The sequence below is a fragment of the Canis aureus genome, chromosome 13, assembly GCF_053574225.1.
Source record: "Canis aureus isolate CA01 chromosome 13, VMU_Caureus_v.1.0, whole genome shotgun sequence".
In the NCBI taxonomy this organism is placed as follows: Eukaryota; Metazoa; Chordata; class Mammalia; order Carnivora; family Canidae; genus Canis; species Canis aureus.
In genome coordinates, this window is record NC_135623.1 from 58,762,754 (window position 1) to 58,782,648 (window position 19,895).

A 19,895-nucleotide genomic window follows, 5' to 3' on the forward strand; every position below is an offset into this window, starting at 1 on the left:
TCTATTTTTAATTTTTTGAGTAATCTCCATAATGTATTCCATAGTGGCTGCACCAATTTTCATTCCTACTAACAGAGCACAAGGATACACCCTTTTCTCCACATCCCTGCCAACACTTGTTATTTCTTATCTTTTTTTATTTTAGCCATTCTAACATGTATTAAGTGATAGATATCTCACTGTGGTTTTGATTGGCATTTCCCTGATAATTAATGATGTTGAGCATCTCTTCATGTACCTGTTGCCCATCCACACATCTTCTTTGGAAAAATGTCTGTTCAGGTCTTCTGCATATTTTTTAAATCAAGTTGCTCTGCTATTGAGAGACATAAGGTTTTTTATATATTTTGAATATTATCCCCTTATCAGATAGATGGTTTGCAAATATTTTCTCCCATTCAGTAGGCTGCCTTTTCATTTTGTTGCTGGTTTCTTTTGCTCTTCCTTCTTCTCACAAGGACATTAATCCCACTGGGTGGGGCTACCCCACAACTACATCTAAATTAAATTACTTCCCAAAGGCCCCACCTTCCAGTACCATCACACTGTGGGGGTTAGGGCTTCAACATAAGAGTTTCAACACAAGACAAGCATTCAGTATATAACACAGTAAAAAGGCCTGAGGTGAGATAGAGCAGGGTGCCTTCATGAAATATGAATGAATTGAGGAGAGGTCCTTGGAACAAGGATAGAAAGGCAGGCAGAATGGATTAAGCAAGGATTTTGAACTTGATCTTACAACGAGTGCAAAGTCATTGAAGTCTTTAAAGCATGAGTAATATAATCAGATCTGTGTTACAGATTTTGAAAGAAATCACTTATCAAAGGAAATGTGTTTCTATCAGATACATGATAAGAGGACAATGTACTTGGTAAAAGATGACTGTGAGGTATTTGGGCTCAAAGCCTTGATTTAAAAAAGAGAAACATAGGAAATGAATTTCTACTTAGACTAAAGTTTCTCAAACAAAACAAAGAAAAAAGAGACCAATGAGAAAACAGACTATTAGATACAAAGAATAAATTGGTGTTTGCCAAAGTGGGGTAGTGGGAGGGGATATAGATAAAATAGATTTTTAAAAATTCTCTGGCATGAAATGTAAAAACCTGGTCTTAATGATCCTAGTTGTTTGCATTTGGACAGGGCTTGTGAAGAACTGATTTTCCTCAAATGGGTCACTGTAAATTCTATTCCACACAGATCTTAGCCAAATTCAATGATGGGAAATATCAGATAACTCACGGAGTTGATTTCCATCACCACATTTTCATGAAGGATTATTATTTGTTCAATTATAATTATAGAATTATAAATACATGAAATTATTTGTTGAGTCTGGGTAAAACTAAAGTACATTTAAGTGATTTTAAACTGTTAACATTTACTATCACTAACATTAATCTGTGAAACGCTGAATCAGTAAACCTTTGTAGTTGAACACATTAGCTGCCACTCATTCATAATCTGAGAACAAAATTCTACAGGCTTTATTTTCAAAAGGCTTTTACCATTAAGTCTTAATCATCTGAATCTCATTGAAATTAATAGAGATTTGAGTTTAGGGAAAGAACAGGGGTTATGCTTCTGGTATGACCCATTATGCTCCAAAAAACCTATTCTTTTGTATGCAACAACTGTAAACTGAGTGAAATGGAATAAAAAATACCTGAACATTCTAAGGACTGAAAAAAGTAGTCAGATTTTCACAGGTAGTCAGAACTGGAAGAATGGACTGATATAAAATGAGTTTCTCATTTTTACATCTAATCATCATCATCATCATCATCATCATCATCATCATCATCATTTTGGCCTGCTACCTAATGATAGGTATCAGTCAAGGCATCAATCAAGGTGACTAAATCACCAACAAAGACATGCATTTCTGAACTGAAGAACTTTAACACAGAATTCAGGCAACCATAGCCATTAAGAAAGTGGAAGGGAGGGCAGCCCAGGTGGCTCAGTGGTTGAGCACTGCCTTCAGCCCAGGGCGTGATCCTGGAGACCCGGGATCGAGTCCACGTCGGGCTCCCTGCATGGAGCCCTCTCCCTGTGTCTCTGCCCCTCTCTCTCTGTGTCTCTCATGAATAAATAAATAAAATATATATAAATATATATAAATAAATTATATATAAATATGTATAAATATATATAAAAGATATATATCATAATATATATATATAAGATATATATATAAAGATATATAAAGATATATATATCTTTATAAAGAAAGTGGAAGGGAAATCCCAGATGAGAGAAAGCCTTCCAGGCAAGCCCCAAATTCTGTATATATACTCTGCCCAAATCTCTCACTGACCCTAAACTACACATGAGTGGGGCAGATTGCAAATAACCCAGTTAAGAAAAAGCAGAACTGAAATGAGATCTGTACTGGCACCAGGCATTTGCAGTATGAGTCCAACTGAGTTAATTGCCTGCTGAAACAAAAATATCAACTCTATTCTGAAAAACATAACAGAATCCAGAATATCCACAATAACATACACAATATCCAGAAAATACTGCAAAATTATTCAGCATATGAATAGTTAGGAAAATGTGATCTATTTCCAAGGGGAAAAAACAAAACAATCCAGGATTATTCAGATGTTGGAACTCACAGACAATGGCTCTAAGGCAGCTATTCTAGGGAAAGACACTCTTGTAATGAACAAAAAGATAGCGAATATCAGCAGAGGAAACACAAACTATAAAACAATAAAATGAAATTCTACAAATGAAAAAAAACATCTAAAATGTTAAAAAAAAAATTCTTAACAACAGAATGAAATAAAGCAACAGAAACCACCTGGTCTGAAGAACAGAAGGAGAGTTACTGAAAAGGAGAATGAACAGCACCTCAAGGCCTCAGATCAAAAAGTTTAACATATGTGTATATGAAATCTCAAGAACACAGAATAGAAAGAATGAAGTAGGAGGGGAAAAAACACCTTAAAATAAAGGAAAAGCAACCTCTAGAAAGATTCTTCTACATATGTGGAACAAGCTTAACTTTCTCATTAAAAAAAAAATAGATCAGCTATCTTCACAAATTACAGATGAAAACACTAACTGCACTTCATAGGTTAAAATGCATTTAGAGAAATAATAGCATTATTTTTAAGATATTATGAATCAGAGTAAGAGCACAATCATGCCCCTCTGTGTATGTAGCAAAACTATTACCAGGTTCCAAAAAAGAGTTGTCCTTCCTTTAAAATGTACTAAGATTCAAGACTCAAGATAAGCTTATCAAATGCATCTTGTGGTATGAGGAGTATGCTGTCATATACACAGAATCTATATTTTTAATGCAAGTAAGCAAATTTACCTAGAGTACTGTCAAACATTATAAATTGCACTTCCCATCACTCTCTTCTTTGTGCTGGTCACTGACAAAGGCAATGAAAATGGAGTAGACATAAGCATGCCAATCAGATTCTACACAAGAAGAATATCATATAAAAATTCTTGTGAGATGAGTCCAGGAAACAGAGTAGCTGCCAGCACTGAAATATTGTGTTCTTGTTTATATGCAATGCAACAGGACAGCCTTTGTATTTTTTTTAACAGTTCAGTACTTAAAACAATCTATACTTCAAAGGAAAGTAAACAGGCATGTGCTTAGATTGCTCTTTACCTCCTGACTTGTTTCTTTTATAGCAGACACTCTGAAGAACTAGACAAGTCAAGCTCTATGTAAACAATAATGTCCTCTGTGCTTCCAAATGCAGACATCAAGTGGAGTATACAACCCAGGAAGTTTCTTTGGAGACAACCGTTAAAAATCAAATAGTGTTTAAGTCCATTTATGGTGAGGCTGGAAATGATATTTAATCTCTTGAAAATATAATCAGAACAATGGCTATGCCTACAGAGCTAACTGAAATGAAGAACAAAAGAGCCTCAGGATAATCAGACCAGAAGAACTTTTAAAGGTGGAGAACAGTCTCTTGAACAGAATTTTGGGATCAACCGTCAGTATCCAAACTGATCACAAATTGCCTCAAGTTCTCTTTTGTTCTCTTCTCTTTGCTATCCTTGTGAACACAAAGCTATGCTATAGATCCTCCTTGTTTTTTGCCACACTACATTTTCCAAAAGCATACCAAGTAGATGGTATTTTCTGGTCTGAGGAATTAGTATGAAGTAAGCCAATAATAGCATAGAAAAAATGCAACAATTAAAAATTACTACCATGATTTAAAATGGAAAACACAAGTTTCAATTTCTAAAAGTGAGCATAAAAAATAACTTCCTTGATCTCGATATATCAAATGTACACACAGCATATTAAAATACAATCAGGGGCTCAGTCAGTTAAGCGTCTGACTTTGGCTCAGGTCATGATGGGGAAGTCTGCTTCTCCCTTTCTCTTTGCCCCTTCCCTCTGCTCGTGCACACTCTCTCTGTGTCTCTCAAATAAATAAATAAATAAAATCTTTTTAAAAAATAAAAATAAAATAAAATACAACTGAAAAATTTACTTGAATATTCTAACAATATTTTAACACTAAGTCTCCTATTTTGTGTGCAAAAGAACTTTTAAGGAATGATTTATGTTGTTCAGCTTTCTTAAAGAAGGTAGACAAATAAATTTTAATTGATGTCTTTTTATCCTGTTGGTAAATTTCCTACAATAAATAAAATTATTCAAAATCACCCAGTGACTTTATTTTACTCTTAGTCCATGCTGAAGTAGTGTGCTAGTTAAAGGTTACTAAAAGGGGATTCCTGGGTGGCTCGGCGGTTTGGCGCCTGCCTTTGGCCCAGGGCGCGATCCTGGAGTCTCGGGATCGAGTCCCACATCAGGATCCCAGCATGGAGCCTGCTTCTCTCTCTGCCTCTCTCTCTCTCTCTCTCTCTCTGTCTATCATGAATAAATAAATCTTGAAAAAAATACAATAAAGGTATGAATCTTTAAAAAAAATAAAAAAATAAAAGTTATTAAAAATGATAGTGTTCCTCTTTAACTGAAAGTAAATACAAGGCATCCCTTTCTTCCCTTTGCCCCACTTCTACTCCTGAATGAGAAGGAGAAGTTCAACCAATTAAAAAATGAAGACTACAGTCAGCCACGTTCCAGGAAGTCAATGCTTTTCTCCCTCACTGGGATAACTTACCTCTCCGGAGACAGGTGCAGCCAAACAAAACCTAGTGGTGCCTTTTTCTTTAAAAATGCCCCTGACCTTGGAAGGCCAGAGAAGTGTCCAGAGTAAAAGCTGGAGAACTGACAAGTATGACCAGACGTGAACCACGGGAGACTGTCAGGAACAAGATACTCAGGCTAATCTTCACTTTATATCAAGAAGGTGAAGGTATCCTCATGGCTCACATGGTCCTTCTGATTCTCCATGGTAAAAACCAGACTAAATTTGGGACTGAAACGCTATGTAATAAATAAGCCAGTACACTTTCCCAGAATGTCATTTGAGGTTCAGGATCATATTTCTCTAGCCATTTAACACTAGTCATTGAGATCTTTAAAACAAAAGACTGACATTTATTTCTTCCACTCTCACTTAGCCTCTCAGTTTAATCAAATAAAAGTGAAGGTACAAATAATAAACTTTCTAGGGAGTTTACTACGTGCCAAGCACTGCTCTATGCACTGGATAGTCATCATCTCCTTCAATCCCCACAATTACCTTATGAGGTAGATCCTCTTATCATCCCTATTTTATGAATGAGAAACTGAGGCTTCCAAAGGTATGGCAACTTGCTCCAAGTTAAGCTACTAAGGGACAGAGCTAAAATTTAAACCCAGTTCTGGGGGACCCCTGAGTGGCTCAGCAGTTTAGCACCTGCCTTCAGCCCAGGGCATGATCCTGGGGTCCTGGGATCGAGTCCCACATCGGGCTCCCTGTGTGGAGCCTGCTTCTCCTTCTGCCTGTGTCTCTGCCCCCCTCACTCCCTGTGTATCTCTCATGAATAAGTAAATAAAATCTTTAAAAAAAAAACAGTTCTGCCTGGCTCCAAGTACACACTTTTATCCACTAGATCACTCTTCTTCTGTTCAACTCAAGGACACCTGGAAATAATGAGAACTAGAACGCCTCCACACACTTGGGACTACAGTTTCTTCACAACTTCATTATCCTAGCAGATGCTGAAGAAGACCACTTTAGCTCTAGAGGTGTTCAATCCATCATCAAGGGACACGAGATACTAAAGACAGCAGCAGAAATTTCCAGAACACTTCTCCAAGTGGAAAAGGGTTCTTAACTTATGGCTAGGTCCAAAAAGAGATGTGCCAACAGGTGGCAAACTTGATCATTATAGGGCGCTGAGGTAGGAAGTTGAGCAAACTGGGGCAACATGTCCACAGACTTGGTTTGTACACACTGCCAATAAGAGGAGAGGCACAGTATATGCTAAAGAGAAGGGAAGAGTAGAGAGGCAGGGATAAAAAGGCATAATTGAGAAGCAATGTCAGAAAAGATGGAAGAGGTGAAGTATGGAGAAGCCATGAATGGGTTTGATTTGGACAGAGGAGAGCCACCTAGTCCTTGCGGACTGGATGGTACAGTGACAGGAAAGTCTGATTGTGGGAGGCAAAACACAAGCAAGTTTTCACCTTCTGGAATCTACTGAGTAGGAGGTATGATTACCTGTAAGAGAAAAGGGAGAAGATATGATACTCACAGAGAGTGAAACTGTGGGAGAGATGCCAAGAGGAAGACAAGATTGCCCAGCAGTCCTGAGGACCCAGCTCATACCACACACTTACAATGGAACCAACCATCATTAAGAATTACTCCAGCAGCGCTCCATGGGGCAAGTGTGGGGGGAAAGCATATCACTGGATATACTACTGATCCACCATAAATAGTATGCGCACAGGTATAGAAGAACAAGGGTTAGTAGGGCTCATCCAGGAATCCTAGCTGGACAGAGAAAGAACTAAAGCAAGGAGGGGGCTGATATCTAAAGAAAGGAAAGGAAGACAAGGGGCCTAAGAAAAAGATCTAGGTTCAAAAAATAAATGTAAATTAAATCAAAGACTGAGAGAGCTGAAATGCTAGGAGGCTATGATCAGAGACTGGAATACGCACAGCTGAGAGGAGTGGTTCTAGATGATTCTAGGCTAATAGAGTCTGGCTATGGGAGAGGGTTCCTGGAGTAGAAGTAACAACAAAAGACCTCAATATTAGGCCAAATGGGAAAATATAAGACCAGTTCGGCTGAGTGGCAAGAGTTACAATGGAGACAAAAATGGCTAAAATGCATATGGGGGGCTGACAGGGAGGTCTGTGGGAAGGAAAGACAGCAGAGTAGAGAAAAGAGCACAGCCAGAGCATGTGCCTCACTTAGTGCCTGGCAGTGTGAGAGAGGCTGAGTATTCGAGAGGCCGCAGCTCAGAAGACAGGTTAAGGGTGAGGTGCGCTCTCTGGGGTCTGGTCCACTAGGCTGAGGAGACCAAGCAAATGAAACAGCAGTAGCAGCACAGAGACCTGGCCTCCCACCACATATGAGTGGCAAGACCCTTGTCCCAGCCAGAGTCCTAAGCCATTAACTCTTCTCAGTATCTTCACTTCCACTTCCACAGCTTTGATTATCACCTCCCCTCGAATGACTTCCAAGTTTCTCTCTCCAAACTCAGGCTCTCTCCTGCCCTTGGTTCTGAATATCTACATAACCATCAAGCCATCTCTTCCTGGACTACTGGCCTTAATCCATACTCAACATGCCCAACACTCAACCGGGTGAGCGTCCTTCCCCCAAAACTCTCACCTCCAGGTTTTCCTATTTCTCCCACTAACCAGACTGAAAAGGTGGCACCATCTTTAATTTCCTCCACCACGTCTCCCCTCATATCTTATTCAGGTTGTACCAATTCTTCTTTTATGACACCTCTAAGGCCACCCTTTCCATTATATTACACTACTACCACCACCACCGCCGCCCCCTGCCCTCCCAGGTCAGGCCCTCATGGCTGAATAGAGATTATTACAAGACTGTGTTGGGACTCTCCTCCCTGGTTTCCTTGTCTTCTTCTTGTTACTAACCCAAGACAAAGTTTCCTAAAACCTCACTTGACACATGTCAATCACTCCTCGAAAACCTCCCATCTCTCTTGTTTGCTTCCATAACAAAGGCCAAACTCTAGGTAAACACTGCAAGTCCTTTATGGGCCGTCCCTTCCTATGTCTTTACTACAGGAACAAGACACACGGTGGTCATCCCAGTTCACATGGACTGTGCAATCCTAAATAGTGTTCTAATTAAAATTGATAGTGGTCATAATATTCATCTGATCTACCTGTGTCATAAAGCACAAAATCCTTTTAAATAGACATTTTAATTCAGTGAGATTCAAGAAGTAACCTTGCATTTCTAAAAATGATCTAGCATAATTTCCCTAATGGGCTATGAAAGTATAAATTACTTCTATAGTTGCTCACTTTTAATTTATAATTTAGAAGGCAAAGGGCTTGTTAGTGTAAGTCTGGTGTCAAGGTGTTAATAAAATTAATTTATTGTCAATTTCAATCCTCAGAGAAAGGAAATCTTACTGATCACAACTTTCAGAAATCCTTCCTAAATGATGCTCTTTTGGAAGTGATCATGGCTAGGAATGCATTACACTTCTTTATGCAAAAAAAAAAAAAAATGCAGAGTTACAGTAGAATGCTTCCAAAACAGGACTGCAAATAAAAACATATGTCATTAAGGAGGGCAGAGGACTCCCTAGAAGGTGCATATCTAGTGAAACCTCCATCCAGATACTGCATAAAGAACCTTTCACCTGCAAAATCCCTGAACTCTTCCTATACCAAAAACTTCCTACCACATAGTATATATTATCTTAAATCCTTACAAAAATGTGCTGTTAGAATGAATTCGCATGTAATGGTTAATGTGTCAACTTGACTGGGCCGCGAGATGTCCAGGTGTCAAGCTAAACATGATTTCTGGGTGTGTCTGTGAGGGGCTTCCAGATGACATCAATATTTGAATTGAGGGAATGAGTAAAACAGAATGCTCCCCCCAGGGTGTGTGGGCATCAACCAGGCCTGAAGAGAATGAAAAGGAGGAAGAGGGATGAGTTGTCTCTCGACCTGAATGGATTAGCTGGGACCTGAGTCCTCTGCCCATTAACTGGCACTTGCACCATCAGTTCTCCTGGTTCTCAGGCCTTCAGACCTGGACTGAATGACACCACTGGTTTTCCTGTGTCCTCAGTTTGCAGACGGCAGATTGTGGGATTGTGAGATTTCTCAGTCTCTGTAATTGTGTCAATCAACTCCTCATAATGTATAAACACACTTTTGTTTTTGACTAATACACATTTCACAGATGAGAAACTGGCCAGAAGAGTTAGTAGAGATAGAGGTACAGTCAGAGTTGGAACCCAGGTATTCTGACTCTAAATCCAGTGCTCTCTCATTCCATGCTTTCCCAATAAAAGACTCTAGAGAGTAGTAACTGATAAAGACCCTCATAGCCTTTCTGGGAGGTGGAATGGGGAGGATTGCTATTAAGAAGTCATCTGAGGGATCCCTGGGTGGCGCAGCGGTTTGGCGCCTGCCTTTGGCCCAGGGCGCGATCCTGGAGACCCGGGATCGAGTCCCGCGTTGGGCTCCCGGTGCATGGAGCCTGCTTCTCCCTCTGCCTGTGTCTCTGCCTCTCTCTCTCTCTCTCTCTGTGACTATCATAAATAAATAAAAATTTAAAAAAAATTTAAAAAAAAATAAGAGGTCATCTGAAACTTCCTTAAGACAGGTGGGATCCACAGGCCCATAAGACATTACCAGTGTTCAAATTAAGTACAACAGATTTTTACTTTCCTTGCCAGAAACATCCATCTAGCTAAAACCCGATACACAATTCAAATTTTTTTCTGCTCCTCTTCCAACTTTTAGAGCAAGAGAATCTTTATTTGAAATGTCATTTTTAATGACTGATTGCTAACTACATCAGGCAACTTTTCTAGAAGTCTTACTTACTAACATTTAATAATATATAAAACGTATTAAGTACTTACCAGGAGTCAAGCATTATTCTAAGCAAACATGTATTAATTCATTACCCACATGAAAACTCTATCAAGCTGACACTAGTGTTATCCGTATTTTCCAGGGGAGGAAACTGAGGCACAGTGCTAGGAGATAGTGGAACTGAGATTCAAATCCAGGCACTCTAGCTCCATAGTCTGCCTATGTTTTTCATCACTGCATGCAACCTAATTTTAATCTTCAAAGCTATGAACACTCTACCATGTAACATCAGTTATCTTTAATTATAGAACCAAGAACTAGACAAATTCCTGGCAAGTTAAATGTTGACTATAACTAGAGACACATCCCACAGGTTCTAGGCAATATCCTTCCTGTAACACATCCAAACATATTACATCTGATCACCTTTCCCAAGCAGGAAAAGGAGAAAGGAAATAAGCCAGCTGATGGGTCTTGGGTAGCAGCTGTGTGGGGAAAGGAAGAGGACGGATATCAAAATGAAGTCCAAGAGAGAATTCTACAGTTGATCTCCAGTGCTTAAAACAGGTCATCAAAGCAGAGCCAGAGGCATACACGGCACATGCTGGGAGCTAAGGTATAAGGCCAGCAAGAGTTGGATAATCGGGGAAGATTACAGTTGGCAGGTTATCTAGACATATCCTGGAGTCAGGAGCAAATGACTGCTGTTGAAATCTAACATGCTTCAATGCATGTGTGCAGAGAGGACAGGTCCATTTAAAAGAACCGGAAAAGAAAAAAAGAAAAAGGAAAAAAGAAAATACGTAAAATAGCCAGAAGATGACAATCATACAATTGTGCACATAAGGGTAATACTGTGATATGATCAAAGTATATACCATCAAAGCAGGTCTATGCTATGCAAGTATGTAAGCAGGCGTGTAAGGTCAACAATAAGGGCATGGTAGTGGTAAGGTGAGGGATAAGCGATGCAATTCAGACTGTAAAATTCCAAAGGATCAATGATAAGTTATATTGAGGAAATGTGTTTTAAAATAAAATTAATACACACTCAGATGCAATGTGAAAAATTAAAAAGTAACTCTGACTAGTAACTCTTAGCATTTGTTTTCTCTGTGTAACTCTTCAATACAGTTCAACAAGGTTATTGATCTTCTAATACATTAGATGGAGGACACCAAGAATTATAGGGGACTCAAATACCATTAAACTGCAGCCCCAGAAGATACTTACAATCCGCCCTTATACTAATACAAGTAAACAACTGTAGCACTCTGAAGAACATTGAGAAAAGAGCGGGTGGGGGCGCCTGGGTGGCTCAGTCAGTTAAATGTCTGACACTTGATTTCAGCTCAGGTTGTGATCTCAGGGTCATGAGATCCAGCTCCACATCAGGCTCCTCGCTCAGTGGGGAGTCTGCTTGACATTCCCTCTCTCCTTCCCCCTGCCCTTCCTCACCCTGCATACACGTGCGCTCACTCTCTCTCTCATTCTCTCTCAAATAAATAAACAAATCTTTGAAAAAGAGAAAGAAAGAAAAAGAAAAAAACAGCAGAATGAATGACAAGGCATTTAGTGGGAGGAAGTGGCATTTAGAATATGTCTACAAGTCTCTCCAGTTTGAAGAATAGGCAATCTGGGACCTGAAGTGATGATGGACAGAACTAGGGTGATGGCACTGGGTGGGACAGATGAAATGAAGGGACAGATGTAAGAAACACTGAAGCCCATGGCAACTCCTGTGGTCAAATGTGCAGGGGAATCAGAGATGACACTAAGAATTCAGGAAACATCTTTCTTAATAAAGTCTATTACTTCCAAAGGCACTAGAAGAGGCCCCAGAGAGAAAGGGCCTCACACCATAGTAAGAACCACTTTATCTCAGCATCCCTTGTGGATTTCTGCCTTCGGGGAAAGTGACCACTAGCCCAGGACACTTTGACTAAAGCCAATTAATCACCCTTCATTAAATCACACCACCTCCAGGGGGCATTTGGGGTTCTCCATTTTTACCTCGATAGTACAGCTGAGACAAAGCCAGCACATTTAATAACATTTTACTAACAGCCAGGAGATATTTAATAAAATGAAATAATCCTAAAAGATAAAATGGATCAGAAACAAGATACAGTTTAGTCCTTTCTGGTCCATGGAACCCCAGTTGCAGTCAGGCTCTCCCATTCCTCAGGGTCTTCCCAGAGGTAGATGCCACCTTTAACGTCCACGGCTGGGGCACCTTCCTAGACAGGTTCCTCAAAGTCAGACACAGAGAGAGGGAACAAACAAGCACGGCCAGGTGCCCCCTCCCACCTCCCCAGGCTGGAATCTCCAGACCTGCTTTTGACCCAACTGTTTGGTTTGAGACATGATCATGCTCTTTACCCTCGTACTTTACCTTCCCACAATACAAAGCACAACCACCCAACAAACAGCAAATCCACACACACAGACACATACCACATGCATAAAAAACGCCCATGGAAAGGACACATGAACAAAAATGGGCAAGTTTCAAAAAAGAGCTAATGATTGAAAGATAAGAAAGATAGAAGCTAGTCCTGGAAGGGAAATGACTTTGCTTTGAGAAATGTCAGTTTTAAGGGGCCAAAAAATATATCCAGGTAGAGATGCATGCAAGGTAGAGAAATGTTAATGTGAGTTTATAAGAGAGGCTGACCCTGTAGATGGGGGAAGGGGGGAAGCGGTTCCAGGAATATATAGAAAAAGGTATAGGAAAGGAGAAGCGAGGGGAGGAGAGACCCCCATCCCCCCCCCCAGCACACTGAGTGGGGTGGCACAAGAGGAAAACGAGGGGCCGGCAAGACAGAGGCGGAGAGAGAAGGCAGTAGACAAAAGAAGAGCAGCATTCAAGAATAAGGCAGTGGGCCACAGTCCAACGTGCTTTATGATTCAGAAAAGCTGATTGGATTAAAATTTTAAAACACAGCTGCCTTTTGAGAGATAGGATTTAGTACAATGATGAGGGAAAGTGAGGACAGGGGGCTGTGGAGTGATGAGCTCTTGGAGGCGGGGCGGGTGTCCTTCCTTCCTGAGGACTGGCCTGGGAGGGAAAGTGAGAGAGAGCCCCTGCCACCACCACCACCACTGCCCCCACCGCCACCACCGCATGCTCTGCTAGCACAGGGACCTTGCCCCTCTGCGCACCGCTGCATGCTCAGCACTGAGACCAGTTCCTGGCATGAAGGAGGTACTCAGTAAACATTTGCTCATGGAATAGTGTGTTTATTCAATGAGTCGCTGTTTGATTAAATAAGCGAATTAGTGAATGAACACAGTGATGGTATTTGAGGAAGCCTGAGATAATATTCTTGTTATGGCACTTCTGTGATTCAGCTATAAATGCTGGAGATAAAGCCTGTAAGCACAGTTCACATCACTGTACTTCGCTGAAGTCAGTCTTCTTGACAGTAATCCAAGGAAAAAGAGAATCCTCCAGGCCAGATGCTGAATTTGGAGAGGCAACCCTCGAATCTCTACAGAGTGGAAATCCCTCTCTGCCTTAACCATAAGGAGATACTGAAAGGAGCTCCTGAGGGGTAGGTGGTGAGGAAGGGGCTCTTCACATGGGGGACAGTGGGGAGCAAGAGATTAAGAATCCAGGTGAGTGCCTTCGAGGTTGTGAAAACCCGTTGGTCCCGTCGGTCACCTATCTCAGGCTGCTACTGGCTCTCCTACATCACTCTGCCCCACATTTAAAGTCTTTGTAAAGTTCTGATCTGGGGATGAGACTATAAAGGGGTTCGGGCAGCACTAGGGGACAGCACTGCGGTGGCAGCAGAAGGCAGTGTCAAGAGTGGGAGAACCCCAAGGATCAGTGATGTGAGATGACCGCCAAGACATCTCGAAGGTTCGAGGATTTGTTTCATTAGGTGACACGGTATTCCCTTACAAGGAATATAGGAAAGAACTTTTTATTTTTCCTGTTGCTTCTCATTTTGATTTTGTTTGATTCAGACAAAGGAGAACTGAGCACATACGCAGTCTAGAGGGAGAAAACTGGTGGAGAGCAATGGAAAGAAGGTAGGGTTGTAAGGACTGATATAATGTAATTAAACAAAACCCTGGAAGAAAGGGGAGGCCATGAGACCCAAAGGCTACCTGGGAAGCTTCCTTTTTTACAAAGTGGTATAAAGAAAGATAGGGAATGAAGATATATAAATAGATGCCTGGTGAGGCTTCCCTGGAAGTTAGGGGACAGAGCCAGCTAGGGGACTTAGAGAACACAGAACGTTCACGTAGCTGCTGGGGAAAGGCCACCAGAGAACCCAGTGAATAAAGAGGGTCTCTGCAACCTTGAGGGGCTAGATCACTGCAATTCCCAGAAATTCTAATTTCACGATCTAGTGCTATTTACAGCAATATTTGGCAAACAGAAAAGGTCTTTTTTTTTTTTTTTGCAGTTAGAGATGTAGTCCTACACTTGAGCCAAGTTCAGCTCACCTAATGGATCCGCTACTACTGAGTCACAAAACCAGGATAAACACACCTCACAGCAGAATCATCTCATAATTTTAGAAACAACTCTAAAGACAGGTTCTAATCAAAGGAATCACAATTAATCCACCCTGCTTATTTTCCTTCAGACGGAGCCAAGCTGCACTGTTTCATACCAAGATGGTCAAGGTCTTCCAGATGGAAGACATCTTAGAAATCATCTAGTCTAACTTCTCACTTATTATGACTTCATTTTTAGAAACCCATGGCAGAAACTATCGGTGCACACTGGCATCCCATGTGCTCCTTTACATTCGTCAGCCTCCTTTGGGGTACACCTGAGGCCGCAGGGCTGAACTCTGGCCAATGAGACGTCGGTGGGCATGATCTAAGTCACTCCCAGGCCTGGCCCCACCTTGGCTGGAGGAAGACCGATCAATCTGCATCATGTCAAACTTTGCTTGAGAGACAGATAACCTTCCATTGTGCTGCTCACTGACATTTGTGGAATTGTCTGTCTCAGCAGCAAGCATTAACTGATTCCCAAGACTTCTCTGAATAACTTAGCAACTCAAAGAACTGCCAGTCATGCTAGAGAAAGAGATGGAGATTATTATGGCCCACAGATCCAACGGATTAAAAGGATGGAAGCAGTCATGAAACTCATTTTTTATAGTATAGTAGCATCTTAGTCATCTAAAGGTTATTATTTGAAGACATAGCCTACAAAAGTTAAGGTCTTCCCCAAGAACCAGTAAAAAAGCAGTTGGGGTCTTAAAAGAACCCAGCCTAAGAGCCAAATAAAGCGTTAGAGGTTCACTTACGAGTTAGTCTCTCAGGCTGTATGTATTTATTCAAATTATCTTGGAGTAAATAAATCAATCTTAAAAATCTGGCTTATCTCAGGTAAGAAACTGAAAATGGGTCTGTTTCTGCTTTGTTTGCTCATTTATTTTTTTTAGATTCCACACATAATTGAAATCATATGGCATCTGTCTTTCTCTGTCTGACTTTTTCACTTAGCATAATACCCTCTAGGTTCATCCATGCTGTCACAAAAGTCAAGCTCTCATTCTTTTTTATGGCTGAATAATATTCCAACGTGTGTATATGTGTGCATGTGTGTGTGTGTGTCACATCCTCTTTATCCATTTACCTATTGATGGATCCTCAGGTTCTTCTGTATGTTGGCTATTATAAACAATGCTGCAATAAACAGAAGGGTACACACATCTTTTCTATTTAGTGTTTTTGTTTTTGTTTTGTTTTGTTTTACCAGTAGTGGAATTACTGGATCATATGGTATTTCTATTTGTAGTTTTTTAATGAACCTCTATACAGTTTTCCACATTGGCTGCACCAATTTAAATTTCTACCCAGAGGGGAGGTGGGTGGAGAGATGGGCAAAATAGGTAAAAGGGAGTGGAAGTACAGGCTTCCAGTTACTGAATATAGAAGTTCCAGGGATAAAAGGTATCACATAGGGAAATGCAGTCAATGACTTTACAATAGTGTTGTATGGTGACAGATGGTAGCTCCACTTGTGAGCGTGGTATAATGTATGGAGTTGTCAAATCACCTTATCGTACACGTGAAACTAATACAACCTTGTGTGTCAACTCTTCCTTTGAGATAAAAGAAAGGAAGAAAAGAAGAGAAAAGAGAAAAGATGGAGCAATAAGGGCTGGTGCTAGAAGAGGCCAAATTACATTCTGAAAGTGAAGGAGATCAGAATTTTAAATGCAGAATTTGCAAAAAGCAAGGTAAAGAGCTCCATTTTATCATGGAGCCTGCTACTTCTCAGAGTCCTGAAAGCATCATTGGAGGAACTCAACCCACCATTGATTTAAAAAAAAGAAAAAAAAAAAATGACCTAATGTCCTCAACTAGCATTTGTAAGCCTCTAAGGGACGTACAAAATGTGTAAATCTCTGGAAATGGTAACTCAGTTTCTGTACTTAAAGTATGTTACTATTATCTGGAAAAAAAATAATTTTTGAGGACCACCTTATTTCCCCACACAACGATGCCCAAAAATAAGAGGCACTGCCTTCTGCACACTGCTTGAGAGTGAGAGGTTCCTTCCAAGCCCATGTGGGTGCACATATCCAGCATGAAGGAAACCGGGAGTCCGTCCTGAAGCAGAATCAGGAGCCCAACACCATGTGAGGTAGAGAGGACCTTAGAGAGCACTCAGTGCCAGCCCTGGGAGAACAGCTCGATGCCCAGAGGGCACCCATTCACCCCACTGTGGAGGGGTAACCCCCTTTGCTTTTGGAGCCAGGGTACACGACCACCCGCATCACAACGTTCCTTCCCTGGACAGGCCTGATCTTGCCCCCCACCCCCACGCCCTTTCCCAGGCCTTCCCGGAACCCAGAGGTTGGTGGGTCCAGGGGCCCTGACGCACTCACCTGCAAAAAGCAGTGTCCTACTGGGGCATGTTCCGCAAGGGTGGCGTTGTACACCTGCCTCCGGAAGACGGGCTCGTTGTCGTTCACGTCGTCCACGGTGATGCTCACCAGGCAGGTGGCAGAGAGCGGGGGTGCTCCGAGGTCTTGGGCTACCACTCTCAACTCCACCGCCTCCTGCACCTCTCGGTCCAGACTCCGGCTGGTGCTGATCACGCCGCTTTCGGGATCGATAGCGAAGGCCGGCGCGCACTCCCCGGGGGCCCGCGCGCCCCGCGGGGAGCAGCGACCCGGCAGGTGCACCAGCGCGTAGCGCAGCCGGGCGTGGTCTGTGCCAGCCTCGTCCGCGTCGGTGGCGCTGACCCGCAGGACGGCGGTGCCCGGGGCTGCAGCCTCGGACACCGAGCCCACGTAGCGCTCCCTGCCGAAGACCGGCGGCCGGTCGTTGAGGTCGGCGACCCGGAGCAGCAGCGTCTCCTCCGCGCTCAGCGGCGGGGAGCCCGCGTCCGTGGCCACCAGCCGCAAGTCATAGAGGTCGCGCGCCTCCCTGTCCAGGGGCCCCGCGACGCAGAGGAAGAAGACCCCGGGGGAGCCCCCGGCGCGCAGCGCGAAGGCTCCCTCCCCGCCCTCCAAGGACAGCGAGACGCCCGCGCCTCCGGGGCCCGCGCCCGGCTCCCGGGGGCCCACCTCGCGCGGCTCGGGGTCGCCGTCCGCGTCCGACACCGAGACGCGGGCCACGTAGTCGCCCGGGGCGGCGCCCTCGGAGACGCGCGCGGCGCCGCCGTCGGTGAGCAGGAGCAGGTGAATGGCCGGCGGGTTGTCGTTCACGTCGAGCACGGCGACCGACAGGCGCACGGTGGCCACCTCGGGCGGGGCGCCGCCGTCGCGGGCCTCCACCAGCAGCTGGTGCCAGGCCTGCGCCTCGCGGTCCAGCGGCCTGCGCACCCGCACCACGCCGCTCAGCTCCTCCACCGCGAAGGGCGCCTGGCGCGCGCGGAGGCTGTAGCGCACCAGGCCGTTGCGCCCCAGGTCGCGGTCGGTGGCGCGCACGCGGCAGACCTCGGCGCCCGGCGGGGCGTCCTCCCGCACGGCCGCGCGGTACTCGCCGCGCTCGAACACCGGCGGGTTGTCGTTCTCGTCCAGCACGCGCAGCTCCACGCGCAGGTGGCCCGTGCGCGGTGGCCGGCCGCCGTCCCAGGCCTCGATGTGCAGCTCGTGCGCCGCCGCCGCCTCGCGGTCCAGGCGCCGCAGCAGCACCAGGTCCAGCGGCTCCGGGGGCGACGACCCCGGGGTCCCGTAGCGCAGCTGGAAGAACGGCCCCGCGGGGTCCCCGGGCGCGGCGGGCGGCTGCAGCAGGGTGTAGCCCTGCGTGCCGAACAGCCCGGCGTCCGGGTCGTGGGCGCCCGGCAGGCGGACGGCGGTGCCCGGGGGGCTGAGCTCCGACACGTCGAGCCGCAGCGAGTCTCGGGGGAAGCGGGGCGAGTGGTCGTTGACGTCGTTGACGCGGATCTCCACCTGCACCACGGCGCCCAGCAGCGTGGCGGCCGCGAAGCCGTAGCGGTCCCGCCGCTCGCGGTCCAGGCGCCGCGCCGTGCGGATGATGCCGGTGTCCGCGTGCACGTGGAAGTCGTCCAGCAGCGGGGAGTCGTCCGAGTCCTCCGAGAGGAAGAAGCCGCCCCCCTCCTGCTGCTGCGCGGCCGGCAGCCCCGCGCGGATGTCGCCCACCAGCGTGTCCGGAGGGAGCCCCTCGTCCACCGAGAGGCTGAGGTTGAACACCTGGGCGGGTGACCCCGAGGCCGCCCACAGCCCCGCTTGCAGGCAGAGCCCGAGCAGGAAGCGCTGGGCCCCGGGGGCGCCGCCGCCGCCGCCGCCCGGCAGCCCTCCGGGCGACCCTCTCCGCCCGCGGACCCCGGGGCGCTTCCCGGCGGGGCCCCCCGGCCGCGGCTGCCCGTCGCCCATCCTCCGCCCGGGCGGGCTCATCTCTCCGCCGGCAAATCGGGCGGGCTCCCGGGTAACTGCCGGCCCGCGGAGGGGGGAAGGGGGGGGCGGGGGGGATCCGGGAGCCTCCTCGGCGTCTGGGCCACGCAGGAGAAGACTGTGTCCGGCGCCCAGCACAGCGCGAGGGGCCGAGGATCGGTCCGCGGCCGAGGGGGGACCACGGCTCCGGCCGCCCTCACGCAGCCCCGGAGGCTCCGGCTGCGTCGGCCGCTGCAGCCACCCCTCCGGCCCCTGGCGCCCTCTCAAGGACTCTCATCTCCTTTTCTCTCTCCTTTTATTCCTTTTACATCTGTTCCTTGTTCTGCTCGGCTCGTTGTTTCCCCCTGGTAAAGTCAGGTGCATTATTTCTTTTGCCAAAAAGGATGAAATTATTTAAAGCGCACACACAGGGAGCGGATGGGGGTCGGGCCGGGGAAGGGGGTGGAGTGAGGGCGGGAGGGAGTGCGGGCGCCGGGCGGGGGCGGGGGGCGGCGGCGGGGTCTGCGGCTCCGGGGGCGGCCTGTCCCCGCCGCGTGGCGGGGCGCCGGGGACCGCCGGGCTCCAGCCCCCACCCGGCCCCGCCCTCCGCTCCCCTCCCCTGCCCTCCCCTCCCCTCCCCGCGGGTGACGCGGCGCACGCGGGGACGACTCCAACCTGCGCGCGGGCCGGGGACCCAGGGGCGGGGAGCGCAGGAGGCGGGGCGCGCAGTGGGAGCGGCGGTGGGGCGCGGGGCGGGGGGCGACAGCAGCAGCCCCTCGGCGCCGCCTCCCCGTCCCCTGGACGGTGCCTTCGGCGGGCCTGACGCTTGGCTCGGGCTGAGCACAGGGCGGGGGTTACGATCACTTTGGGGAGCCAAACTTGTGTTCTCCATTTGGCGAGAGAGGCTCGTCCCCAGCGGAAGGACAGATGGAGTCAAAGGCCGACGCGCAGCTGGGGCCGGGATGGCTGCAAAGGGGCGGGGGGGGGGGGGGAGGCGGAACTTGGAAGAAAACCTTCGCGAACCCCCGGGAAATCTGTGACACACATGGTGCAGACCCTGCTTTATTATGCCGCGCTACTACTCAGCGACGTGTGAGCCGCTTGTCACTCCCCCCTGCCACCGACGAT

General features: G+C 46.1%; 1 protein-coding gene across 1 annotated transcript in view; it reads right to left on the reverse strand.

The window, feature by feature from the left end:
* DCHS2 (dachsous cadherin-related 2) overlaps window positions 1–18,770 on the reverse strand; it is a 226,007-nt gene extending 207,237 nt beyond the window's left edge. The window contains exon 1 of the mRNA XM_077844431.1: window positions 16,815–18,770. Coding sequence (XP_077700557.1) covers window positions 16,815–18,770 — 1,956 coding nt within the window. The remainder of the gene's footprint in view (window positions 1–16,814) is intronic.
* Between the last annotated feature and the right edge of the window lie 1,125 nt (window positions 18,771–19,895).